The sequence below is a fragment of the Palaemon carinicauda genome, chromosome 26 (genome assembly GCF_036898095.1).
Source record: "Palaemon carinicauda isolate YSFRI2023 chromosome 26, ASM3689809v2, whole genome shotgun sequence".
NCBI lineage: Eukaryota > Metazoa > Arthropoda > Malacostraca > Decapoda > Palaemonidae > Palaemon > Palaemon carinicauda.
Window position 1 is genome coordinate 57,680,506 of NC_090750.1, and position 12,978 is coordinate 57,693,483.

The 12,978-nt window shown below is 40.1% G+C and overlaps 1 protein-coding gene across 1 annotated transcript; it reads left to right on the forward strand.

Annotated features, from left to right (window-relative positions):
* The first annotated feature begins 1,803 nt into the window (after positions 1 to 1,803).
* On the forward strand, positions 1,804 to 2,499 carry LOC137619928 (uncharacterized). Its single transcript, XM_068350210.1, has one exon. It carries the CDS (start codon positions 1,804 to 1,806, stop codon positions 2,497 to 2,499), a length of 696 nt encoding a protein of 231 aa, XP_068206311.1.
* The last annotated feature ends 10,479 nt before the right edge of the window (positions 2,500 to 12,978 follow it).

The following is a 12,978-nucleotide window of genomic DNA, read 5'->3' on the forward strand; positions in this document are numbered from 1 at the left end:
CCTTTTTTAGAGTTACTAAACTTGAAATGAAGTTTAAAATGCCTTTTTTAAAGTTACTAAACTTAAAATGAAGTTTAAAATGCCTTTTTTAAAGTTACTAAACTTGAAATGAAGTTTAAAATGCCTTTTTTAAAGTTACTAAACTTAAAATGAAGTTTAAAATGCCTTTTTTAAAGTTACTAAACTTGAAATGAAGTTTAAAATGCCTTTTTTAAAGTTACTAGAATGAGTTCAGACTCAAGAGACAGATCACATTTGCCGAATACGATATTCTCTATTAAAACAAGCACAATATGAACAGATATCAAATAAGAGATATAATTTTACTATTCTTTGAACTATGAACGTCCCTGAATTCGCAAATACTTTTCAATGCACGGCAGTAAAAAAAAAAAAAAAAAAAAAATACCAACGAAGGTACATATAACTTTAAATTTATACATAATTATATATTATACTCGCTAGTTCAACAAGATGATGACATTGAATAATAATTAATTCATTACGTTTTAATTCAGAATAAACGAAAAAATTAAGATTTTATAATAGAGAAACACAGGACCAGTAATTATAAATTATATAAAAGTTAATTATGGTTAGGAAAATATTCTTTAGTAAAGAGGGAGGCATCAAATTTAAATCCCTATGAACAAAAAGATAAATTATTTTCTCTCTCATTTCTCGGCAACTTTATGAAGACTGATTTTTTTTCCATAGACATTTTAGAAAATCACATTATTGTTATCTCAAAACTCTAAAATGAAAAAAAATATTCGCTATTCAAAGATTTTTATATAAATTTATATAAAAAAAACTAGACTTTCTAGTTAAAAACATAATTATCTTATGAAATCTATGATATCTATGCAAACACTATAATTTCGAGTGATTTTCTTTAATGCAAATTTGGGATTATAATGCGGACTTTATGGAAAACTTCACATAGCAATCTTTTTATATGCTCTGCTTACTGAAGCTGAGGATTCTATAATCTCAAATAAAGAATATTTTTTTTTTTTTTTTGAAGAAAACTCTAGTTTGAAGCTTGCCAAATAGCTGACTGACTGAGTGTTGTACTTACTAAAGGGATAGACATTTTTTACCTCTTCACATAGTTAAATATAAATTCTTCAGAAGCTACTTGACAATCCAAACTCACTAAAATTCTACACGAAAAATCTGTAAGCCTATTTCGAACCCATCTACAAAAAAAAGGCTGTGACTAAAATCCTTTATGTCTGACTTCTTTGAGGAAATACTGACAAAAAACCTGACTGTCTTTGTACAGCTTCGGAAATGATATTATTGGAGGGAAATAGCTAAAAGAATGACTGAAGTTCTTCATAAGAATCTCACAATAATTACTTAATTCTAATACAACAATCCCTCATTCCTTGCAGTGGAATCCATAGAACTATTATGACACAAAGTCCCAACATTCAATATTTGCCAGATTTTCATCACAATTAAACAAGACACTGGTATCAAGGATAAAAATAAACTAGGTTTTAATCCTTTTGCTATACTGATGTGCAATAAATAGCCGCATTAGAGAGCAAAAGTGGCTTATAAACTATTAAGATTTTTACCAATAAAATCATCCGAAGAGGAATCACATGCTTAGCGTTTTTCAAGGGTGAATGTGGATTTAATTTGGAAATATAACCCAGCGAATGGGTCTGTGAGTTCATTTAGTTCAAAAGTGCAAAGGGGGAAAACCACACAGGTACACATTTAAGTAAAATTTATAAGAGATTAGACGGTAATAATGAAGTCAAGAAAGGAGGAGGTAAAGTTGAAGCCATGAAAGGACGAGGTAAAGTTGAAGTCAAAAGAGGAGGAGGTAAAGTTGAAGTGAAGAAAGGAGGAGGTAAAGTTGAAGTCAAGAAAGGAGGAGGTAAAGTTGAAGTCAAGAAAGGAGGAGGTAAAGTTGAAGTCAAGAAAAGAGGAGGTAAAGTTGAAGTCAATAAAGGAGGAAGTAAAGATGAAGCCAAGAAAGGACGAAGTAAAGTTGAAGTGAAGAAAGGAGGAGGTGAAGTTGAAGTCAAGAAAGGAGGAGGTAAAGTTGAAGTCAAGAAAGGAGGAGGTAAAGTTGAAGTCAAGAAAGGAGGAGGTAAAGTTGAAGTCAAGAAAGGAGGAGGTAAAGTTGAAGTCAAGAAAGGAGGAGGTAAAGTTGAAGTCAATAAAGGAGGAGGTAAAGATGAAGCCAAGAAAGGACGAAGTAAAGTTGAAGTGAAGAAAGGAGGAGGTGAAGTTGAAGTCAAGAAAGGAGAAGGTAAAGTTGAAGTCAAGAAAGGAGGAGATAAAGTTGAAGTCAAGAAAGGAGGAGGTAAAGTTGAAGTCAATAAAGGAGGAGGTAAAGATGGAGCCAAGAAAGGACGAAGTAAAGTTGAAGTGGAGAAAGGAGGAGGTAAAGTTGAAGTCAAGAAAGGAGGAGGTAAAGTTGAAGTCAAGAAAGGACGGATAAACTTGTGCACTGATGGTGCTACCCACTTTTGATTTGAGAGAGAGAGAGAAAGAGAGAAAGAGAGAGAGAGAGAGAGAGAGAGAGAGAGAGAGAGAGAGAGAGAGAGAGAGAGGAGAGAGAGGGGGGGGGTTACCCTATTCCACTGCGCCGTGGAACAAAAAAGTAACACTAATGTAGCTTTGTTATACAGTATCCAATTATCCGTATTTTATTCTTATTACCTTCGAAGCTCTATCAAATATTTTTCATCTAATCTTGTAATTCTCCATTGATTACTCAAACTAATCTAACTTGACTGAGCTAAAAAGATCCTAAGGGCAAACAAGAAAACTAATGGTAACCTCGAAGGATGTGGGGTCAGATATAATTACTTACAAGGTCAGTAATGGGTATTTCGTTTTTTGACAAGATTTAAATCTCAAGAGGCATCAAAAGACATAACCTATAATATTGTACTGTAACATCTTGAATTGTACCTTCTTTCAATATGACAATTTGTAAATTTCTCATTTCATTAGTTTCTTTTATCATAAAATATCCATTAAAATTAAGGAGTAATGTTTGTTATTCGCATTTTGAGTGTGAGGTATTTTGATTATTACAGTTCTAATAAAATTTCTCGCTAGTTTCAAATAAGATAAATTGATACTACTTATTAAATGAATTAAGAGGGAGACTGACCAATAGGTCAGACAATCTAATAAACGAACAAAAGCTAAAATGGCTACTAAAAAAATGACAGGTATGAATCTGCCTATGCTTTAATGTATAATCTAATAATCTTACAATTTATACACATTGTCAATATATCGAACCAAAAAGATAGTTGATGAATTAAAAAAAGGGAATAAAGCGGATGAGAATGATCTTTATTTCGGGCATTAATGAACTTTTTAAAATGGTATTCCAATTTCTATAGCTTTGAAGGTGTAAACTGTGTTTCTTTCAATATTATGAATTGCCATAAAAAGGATACTATTTAAAGACAGTAATATTTTCTGCACATCAGCATGGCTTCAACCAGAAAAAAAAATGCATCTTTAAAACTCAGTTTATGAATTTACGTAAAAAAAGGAATTTTTTGGAAAAGGAACTTTTATACTTTCACCGATGAAAGTAAATAAGAAAATGTTTGCCATAAACCCACAAACCTAGCAAGATTCTTTGTCAACAATTTAAAAACCTATTCTTCATAATAAAGCAGTTTTTAAACCCTTCTTTTCGAAAACTTATTACACAATATATCTAAGAATGATTAAAGCGTTATTTATCCCTCCTTTATGTCATGGGCACAAACGAGAGGAAACAAGAGACAAAATGGAGTTTATGAACCGAGCTGTGCACCTTTTCAGAGAGCCAAGGTATCTCGCCATAATAGAAAGCTCTGAAATGCGAGACTTCAAAATGACCCTCTTACCAAATTCCTTGAAACACTTACGTTAAGTTTACTTATCATTAATCTTTAAACATTTTGATTATACTCGAACTTGAAGTTTTTATGAAAAAATTGTAAATAACAATTACCACCGATTTACACATTAACTTCAAAAAGATCATAAACATGTCTGGGGCACATTGAATCACAATCCTTTTACATTAGATAGACTTTTCACTACTTACATTAATTACGCAATTCATTAAAAATCTGATATGTTTGTCATTGACACAAGTGCTTATAACTTTGCTATAAATGAAAATGATAGTACTAAAACCTGTACATTTGACATTATAACCTCCCACAATGTAAGCTTCTTAAACATTTTGAAACATCAGACTCTAAAATCTGATAAAACATTACAAAGTTAAAGATTTTGAGGCTTTTGAGCAGGTTAATAATGGCATAATAAAGCCTAAAGTTTTTCATGACTTTAGCCGTCAGGATAAAACCTATACTGACAAGACAGCTGGATTAACAAGATGACTAAGATCCAACATGTTTACTAATACAGTCTCTCAGCTTTTGACAAGTACAATAAATTCAAGCAAAAAGATTGAGCTACAGCTCCCAAGACACCAGTAAAAGAATGAACAAGTTATGTATATGGAGAATAAAATAACAGTCTAAAAGAACAAGTGATTAATCTAGTTAAGACCAGGATCTACCTCATGGACCCTTTAGCCCATTTTATAGTGAGGAATAAAATGGCAAACGCTGATGCTCAAAGAGGAGGGGGCCAGTGGGAGACTCATCAGCCATATGAGGAGAGTGTCTGTTTTTTTTTTTTTTTTCTTTTTTTATAACATTTCCAAATTTAGGGATAAGGAAGGATCAAGGATGGGGAGTGGGAGCTCTGAAATTGGAGGGGAGCATCAGGTTAATTTAAAAGAGAACTTCATAATTCAACCTTATTGGAAAATATGTAAAAAATATCCCATTACTTTAAACAATTAGCATGTTATTCTTCAAGGAATATTCATGTAGTGGAGAGAGAGAGAGAGAGAGAGAGAGAGAGAGAGAGAGAGAGAGAGAGAGAGAGAGAGAGAGAGAGAGAGAGAGAGAGAGAGTTAGTCTTTAAATGGAAAAAATAGGAGCTTCTTTAGGTTAGAGTGGCCATTGAAATGCCTCTAGCTTATATCCCATCTATTTTATAAATAATCACAAAACCACTTTTATCTTTATGATTACGTGATTCTAAACTGTTCTTCCCTAAACAGAAACACTTTATCCTAAAGTTTTATTGACACAAGAAATTAAAAATATTCATCTAACTTCGCTGTTCTCTGCCTAAGTTTTTTTCAGTAATCAGTTATTTGCTGGAGTCGCCTTCTAAAACTCAATATCAACAAGAGATCCTTTATGATATCAATAAGAGGTCACACACCATTTTGATTCTATTATTTCATATAATAGATCTTTAGTTAATCATAAAAAAATCAATAAAAGTTCTAATACCTGCCATAGCTATTTCTATTTACCAAAACATTACCAACATAATAAAAAGTAATTGCTTCCATTAAACGCATGATATCAACCTGACCTTATAACCTTTAATATACTTACTTTATTCAAGAGTACGTTTTCATTTACAAATATCTAATGAGTTGGACTTAACTTTATTTCACCAATCTTTCATGATATATTATTGATTCCTCCTATACATTCATATTCTATATTTTATACTTCTATTAACCTATATACACTAGTCCCTACTGGGATAATATATTCGAGTTCATATCTAGCCTTTTAATAACCTAAATTCTATGACATTTATGCTCCCCAAATTATGTTTCTTAATCATCTTGTTCAATAGATGTTCATTGACCTATATTTCAATACTTTCTATAATATTTAACCTATTAGGTTGACTTAGCTAGCCTCTTCATTAAGTCTCACTACCTTTTAACTTCTCAATGAGAGAGAGAGAGAGAGAGAGAGAGAGAGAGAGAGAGAGAGAGAGAGAGAGAGAGAGAGAGCTCTTGCAAATTGATATGAAAGGTCAAAGGATGGATGGTTATTGGGACGAAATTTGATTAATATGCAAGAATTATTTAAATTTTAATGACTAAGAAATGCGAAATACTAAATTATTCTTTATCTTACAATATAAATCAAAAGAATTATCGTCATCTAGTTTGTTTTCATCCTTAGAAAACATAAAATTGTAAAAGGGGAATACAATATTTCTTAATAAAAGGAGGGCAAAAGGTAATAACTATATATGGAATCTCCTTGGCAATATACAAGAAATTTGCGGAGTATTTCGTTTTTTATTTCTTATTTAGGAAAGAAAATGGAATGAAGCATAGCTCTTGCTAGTTTTGTGATCATTTGGCAGAGAGCATAGGAAGAAAAACTTAAGGTGCTACATGTGTACAGCATAACTTGAATTTCCATGATATAGAAGTTCTCTTTTAGATATCCCAATGAAAATAAAGGTAAAATTATCAGACATATGTATAAATTTAAAATGTACCAGTTATAAAGATTTTGCCAATCAGATCCTAATTCACAGAGCCTTGTCCGTTGACTCAGAAGACTAGATTGGCAAAATAATTGGGACTCCTGAAAACAAGAGAGTGAAAAAGAGGAAATCAAGAGTTACTTGAATAGAAACAAGAAAACAATGAGTGACTCGAAATAGTCAATCCAAGGAATACACAAAAAGCTCCATAGACCCAAAGACCAAGGTGTGTAGAGGATAACTCCATTTACAAAGGATTGCTCTTAAATAATTCCATAGGTAATATATTACTCCAAATACTCCGGATAACTAGGTTGGTAGCGTCGTGGGCTTTTGTTTCAGAGGTCCCAAGTTCACATCCCCGCCAGGACGTAAATACTGTGAGACCTTCTACCGGGGGGGGGGGGGGGGTACTCACCAGGGTGGCGCCTGGGGGGGAGGTTAGAGGGGGCTAGCGATAGTCCCTGCTGGCTTATGGTCGCCCGAGCAGAATGATGTAGATCGTCTGAGTGGAGACCTAAAACCCGCAACTTTAACAAACTAACAGATTAAGGAATATTTAAGATACCCTCATTATCCAATGAGTGCGCAAGACAACTCCATAGAAGCATTCTAAATAACATTAAAGACAAAAGGGTCCAGAATAAATTCCAGGACAAGAAGGGTTCTGAATAACTGATTGGGCCAAGGAAGAAGGCCAACATATCTCCATAGACAAAGGGGTGTCCTGAATCATCCAGTGAGGGTACAAATATGTCTGAAAACGAGGGAACACTCAAAATTGGTGAATCCAATAAATGTCGTGATAGCTTATTGCATCAAAGAGCACCTCGACAAACTCCATAGATAGAGGATTCCGAGATTAATGAATAGACTAATGAGTAGCCCAAAATAGCCTTGATAAAAATCCACAATCCATGGTTAAGGAGTTCCTCAAATAACTTCATAGACAAAGGATTGCTATATAAGAAGTTTTAAGCAAATTGGAACGGAGTATAAGCACGAAAGCCTGGTAAATCAGGGCATTACCCAATAAAAAATCTTTGCCCGGAAAAAGGGGAACGTTTTAAATATAAAGTGGCCAGAAAAGTCAGAATAATAAAGCAAGTCCTTTATACCCCGAAGTCTCCGAGAAATGTTATTTTCATTAGTAAAATAAATTTTTGAATATACTTACCCGATAATCATGTAGCTGTCAACTCTGTTGCCGACAGAAATCTACGGTCGGGATACGCCAGCGATCGCTATACAGGTGGGGGTGAACACCACAGCGCCATCTGTGGTCAGGTACTCCAGTACTTCTTGTCAACACCACCTCAATTTTTTCCTCGGTCCACTGGTTCTCTATGGGGAGGAAGGGTGGGTCAATTAAATCATGATTATCGGGTAAGTATATTCAAAAATTTATTTTACTAATGAAAATAACATTTTTCAATATTAATCTTACCCGATAATCATGTAGCTGATTCACACCCAGGGTGGTGGGTGGAGACCAGCATACATGTTAACAAAGAAGCTAAGTATCCCGTTTTTTATTTTATTAGTTATTCAAAAATAACATAAAATAAATAAGTACCTGGTAAGGAAGACGACTTGAACCATTACTCTGCCTTTATTAAGTACGTCTTCCTTACTGAGCGTAGCGGTCCTCTTAGGATGCTGAACGACTCTTAGGTGCTGAAGTATAAAGGGCTGCAACCCATACTAAAGGACCTCATCACAACCTTTAACCTCGGCGCTTCTCAAGAAAGAATTGACCACCCGCCAAATCAACAAGGATGTGGAAGGCTTCTTAGCCGACCGTACAACCCATAAAAAGTATTCAAGAGAAAGGTTAAAAAGGTTATGGGATTATGGGAATGTAGTGGCTGAGCCCCCGCCTACTACTGCATTCGTTGCTACGAATGGTCCCAGGGTGTAGCAGTTCTCGTAAAGAGACTGGACATCTTTGAGATAGAATGATGCGAACACTGACTTGCTTCTCCAATAGGTTGCATCCATAACACTCTGCAGAGAACGGTTCTGTTTGAGGGTCACTGAAGTAGCCACAGCTCTCACTTCATGTGCCCTTACCTTCAGCAAAGCAAGGTCTTCTTCCTTCAGATGAGAATGTGCTTCCCTAATCAGGAGCCTGAATAGGTAAGAAACTGAGTTCTTAGACCTTGGAAGAGAAGGCTTCTTGATAGCACACCATAAGGCTTCTGATTGTCCTCGTAAAGGTTATGGCCTTTTTAGATAGTACCTAAGAGCTCTAACTGGGCAAAGTACTCTCTCCAGTTCGTCCCCCACCAAGTTGGACAGGCTTGGGATCTCGAACGACTTAGGCCAAGGACGTGAAGGAAGCTCGTTCTAGCAAAAAACCGAGCTGCAAGGAACATGTAGCCGTTTCGAATGTGAAAACTATGTTCCTGCTGAAGGCGTGGATCTCACTTACTCTTTTAGCTGTTGTCAAGCACACGAGGAAAAGAGTTTTTAATGTGAGGTCCTTAAAAGAGGCTGATTGGAGAGGTTCAAATCTTGATGACATAAGGAACCTTAGGACCACGTCTAGATTCCAGCCTGGAGTGGACAACCGACGTTCCTTTGAGGTCTCAAAAGACTAAAGGAGGTCCTGTAGATCTTTGTTGGTGGAAATATCCAAGCCTCTGTGGCGGAAAACCGCTGCCAACATACTTCTGTAACCCTTAATCGTAGGAGCTGAAAGGGATCTTACATTCCTTAGATGTAACAGGAAGTCAGCAATCTGGGTTACAGTGGTACTGGATGAGGAAACTGCATTGGCCTTGTACCAGCTTCGGAAGACTTCCCCTTAGACTGAAAGACTCTGAGAGTGGATGTCCTCCTTGCTCTGGCAATCGCTCTGGCTGCCTCCTTCGAAAAGCCCCTAGCTCTTGAGAGTCTTTCGAAAGTCTGAAGGCAGTCAGACGAAGAGCGTGGAGGTTTGGATGTACCTTCTTTACGTGAGGTAGACGTAGAAGGTCCACTCCTATAGGAAGAGTCCTGGGAATGTCGACCAGCCATTGCAGTACCTCTATGAACCATTCTCTCGCGGGCCAGAGCGGAGCCAACCAACGTCAGCCGTGTCCCTTTGCGAGAGGCGAACTTCTGAAGTACCCTGTTGACAATCTTGAACGGCGGGAATGCATACAGGTCGAGATGGGACCAATCCAGCAGAAAAGCATCCACGTGAACTGCTGCTGGGTCTGGAATCGGAGAACAATACAACGGGAGCCTCTAGGTAATCGAGGTAGCGAACAGATCTATGGTTGGCTGACCCCACAGGGCCCAAAGTCTGCTGCAAACATTCTTGTGAAGGGTCCACTCTGTGGGGATGACCTGACCCTTCCGGCTAAGGCGATCTGCCATGACATTCATATCGCCCTGAATGAACCTCGTTACCAGCGTGAGCTTTCGATCTTTTAACCAGATGAGGAGGTCCCTTGCGATCTAGAACAACTTCCACGAAAGAGTCCCTCCCTGCTTGGAGATGTAAGCCAAGGCTGTGGTGTTGTCAGAGTCCACCTCCACCACCTTGTTAAGCTGGAGGGACTTGAAGTTATCAAGGCCAGATGAACCGCCAACAGCTCCTTGCAAGAGATGTGAAGTGTCCTTAGCTCCTGATTCCATGTTCCCGAGCATTCCTGTCCGTCCAAAGTCGCACCCCAGCCCGTGTCTGATGCGTCAGAGAAGAGACGGCGGTCGGGTTTCTGAACAGCCAAAGGCAGACTTCCTTGAGAAGAAAGCTGTTCTTTCACCAAGTGAGAGTAGACCTCCTCTCTTCGGAAACAGGAACTGAGATCGTCTCTAGCGTCATGTCCTTTATCCAGTGAGCCGCTAGATGATACTGAAGGGGGCGGAGGTGGGGTCTCCCTAACTCGATGAACAGGGCCAGCGATGAAAGTGTCCCTGTTAGACTCATCCACTATCTGACTGAGCATCGGTTCCTTCTCAGCATGCTCTGGATGCAATCTAGGGCTTAGTAGATCCTTGGGGCCGACGGAAAAGCCCGAAAAGCTCGACTCTGAAGATCCATACCCAGGTAGACAATGGTCTGGGATGGGACGAGCTGGGACTCCTCAAAATTGACCAGGAGGCCCAGTTCCTTGGTCAGATCCATAGTCCATCTGAGAATCTCCAGACAGCGACGACTTGTGGGAGCTCTTAAAAGCTAGTCATCTGACGGAGCCGGACACAAGATCATGGTACTGCTGCACAGTCTGTGAACTGTCAACCATGGGGAAGCGAGGAAGTACAGTGACAACCCGAAGCTGTCTAGACTGTCTGGGTCGTACAGACAACTCCTTATCGGGTTGCTGAGGTTGCCGCACTGTGTCACAACAAGTCACTTCCGCTGGTTGTTGAACGTCTTCCCAGTGACACACTGACTCCGTAAACAAAAAAATCCTCTAACAAGGACTAAGCTTGGACTGCATGTCTTGCAACACAGCTCAAGGTCTATGGGAGCAGGTGTGGTAACAGACGGGGTTAGCGACTGAAGTGGAACCATTACCCTCCCTGGAAGCATGTTATGCTTATATAAAAGTCCATAGGAGGCTAAGCAGCTAAAGGCTCCTCTCCAAATGACAGAGTCCTCAAGGGAATATCAGAAGGAGGGAGAATAGCACTTTCTCATCTACAGGAACCATATCCGAGAAAAGCTAAGTTCTCTCAGTGAGGGTTTCACTGGTGCAAAAGCAGCAGACTAGAAGGCAACGTTATGAAACTGCTTGACAGTCTAGTGAGTTGGCAACAACCAAAGATGTGTGACTGAGAAGCATGCGGTAAGGTATGCAGAGCATGCTGTATGCAGAGCATGCTGTATGTAGAGCATGCTGTAAGGTAAGCAGAGCATGTTGCATGGCGTGCGGCTTATGCTGCATGGGATGAGGCTCATGCTGCATGGGATGAGGCTCATGCTGCATGGGATGAGGCTCATGCTGAAAGGGATGAGGCTTATGCCGCATGCGTTGAGGAGGATGCCGCATAGTATGAGGCTCCTGCCTCATGGGTTGAGGCGGTTGCCGCATAGCATGAGGCTCCTGCCTCATGGTTTGAGGAGGATGCCGCATAGCATAAGGCTCCTCATAGCATGAGACTCCTGCCTCATGGGTTGAGGAGGATGCCGCATAGCATGAGGCTCCTGCCTCATGGGTAGAGGAGGATGTCGCATAGCATGAGGCTCCTGCCTCATGGGTAGAGGAGGATGCCGCATAGCATGAGGTTCCTGCCTCATGGGTTGAGGAGGAAGCTGCGCAGAGAGAGGCTCATGCTGTGAAGAATGCGGTTGCTGCATGCGTTGAGGCGGCTGCCTCATAGCATGAGGTTCCTCAAGAGTTGAGGCTCTTGCCTCAAGAGTTGAGGTTCTTGCCTCAAGAGTGGAGGTGGCTGCCGCAAGAGTTGAGGTTGCTGCCTCAAGGATGGTGGAGGTTGCCGCAACGCAAGAGATTGCTGCCTCGAGGATGGTTGTCGCAACACATGAGGCTCCTGCCTCAAGGGTAGAGGAGGTTACTGTAAAGCATAAGGTTCCTGCCTCAAGAGTTGGGGAGGTTGCCGCATAGCAAGAGGCTCCTGCCTCAAGGAAAGTGGAGGTTGCTGCACAGCGCTGGTATCTGGCAACTCCCAATGCGGCAGCTCACGCGTGGAGGTAGGTTGAGGAGCCTCAACATCATACGTCTGGCAGGGTGGACTGGTATCTGGCAACTCCCAATGCGGCAGCTCACGCGTGGAGGTAGGTTGAGGAACCTCAACATCATACGTCTGGCAGGATGGACTGGTATCTAGCAACTCCCAACGCGGCAGCTCACGCGTGGAGGTAGGTCGAGGAACCTCAACATCATACGTCTGGCAGGGTGGACTGCGCAGAGGTGGAGGAGCGCTCGCAGGAGGAGGTGTGCTAACCTTCTCTGCCTGAAACTCCTGCATCAACACCGCAAGCTGAGACTGCATTGTCAGCAGCATAGACCACTAGAGTTTTAAGAAAGACAACAACAAACGGAGCTACTGTCCGTTGAGACTGAGGGTCTAAAACAGCTGGTGCGGCAACAGACTGAGTTACTGTCTGTTGCGATACCACCTTGCCTCTCTGGGAGGTGTGCAGTTGTCGTACTGCAGCAAGTCCGAACTGACCCAGTGCTAAAGACACCACCTAGGAGTTGGACTTGCGCGGAAGGGACCGACTTGCACTTAAAAGCTGCAAGATTTGGTCCATGGTTTCTGCGAGAAACCTCTTCCGCAGACGAGGAATAAATGGGCTCTCTCGTCTTTGTGTGGGTGGGGTGATCACGTCGGCTACGTGAGTGGATACACCCGAAACCACGGAGGGAAACGTCTGTTCGTCGATCAAGGCCTGCTGAACCCATAAGTCCTTCGACATTACTTCTCCCCTGGGCTTGGGAGCTTGTAAGAGGTCCCAGACTAGGCGAACAACTGGCACGAACAGACGAACCCTCGAACGCAACACTGTAACACTTTGCGCTTATCACTTTATCACTTTTGATTTTCTGTTTGCACTTATTTCACTGAACTCGAAACTTTAAGTGGTTTGTACCTGAAACACGCAATTCTATCCTTCATTAAAAGTTAGTAATTGCGAAAACAGTATTGCAATGT

Bases quoted from the DNA above. Each gene is read 5' to 3' on its own strand.
- LOC137619928 (XM_068350210.1), top strand. From the start codon at position 1,804: ATGAAAGGACGAGGTAAAGTTGAAGTCAAAAGAGGAGGAGGTAAAGTT.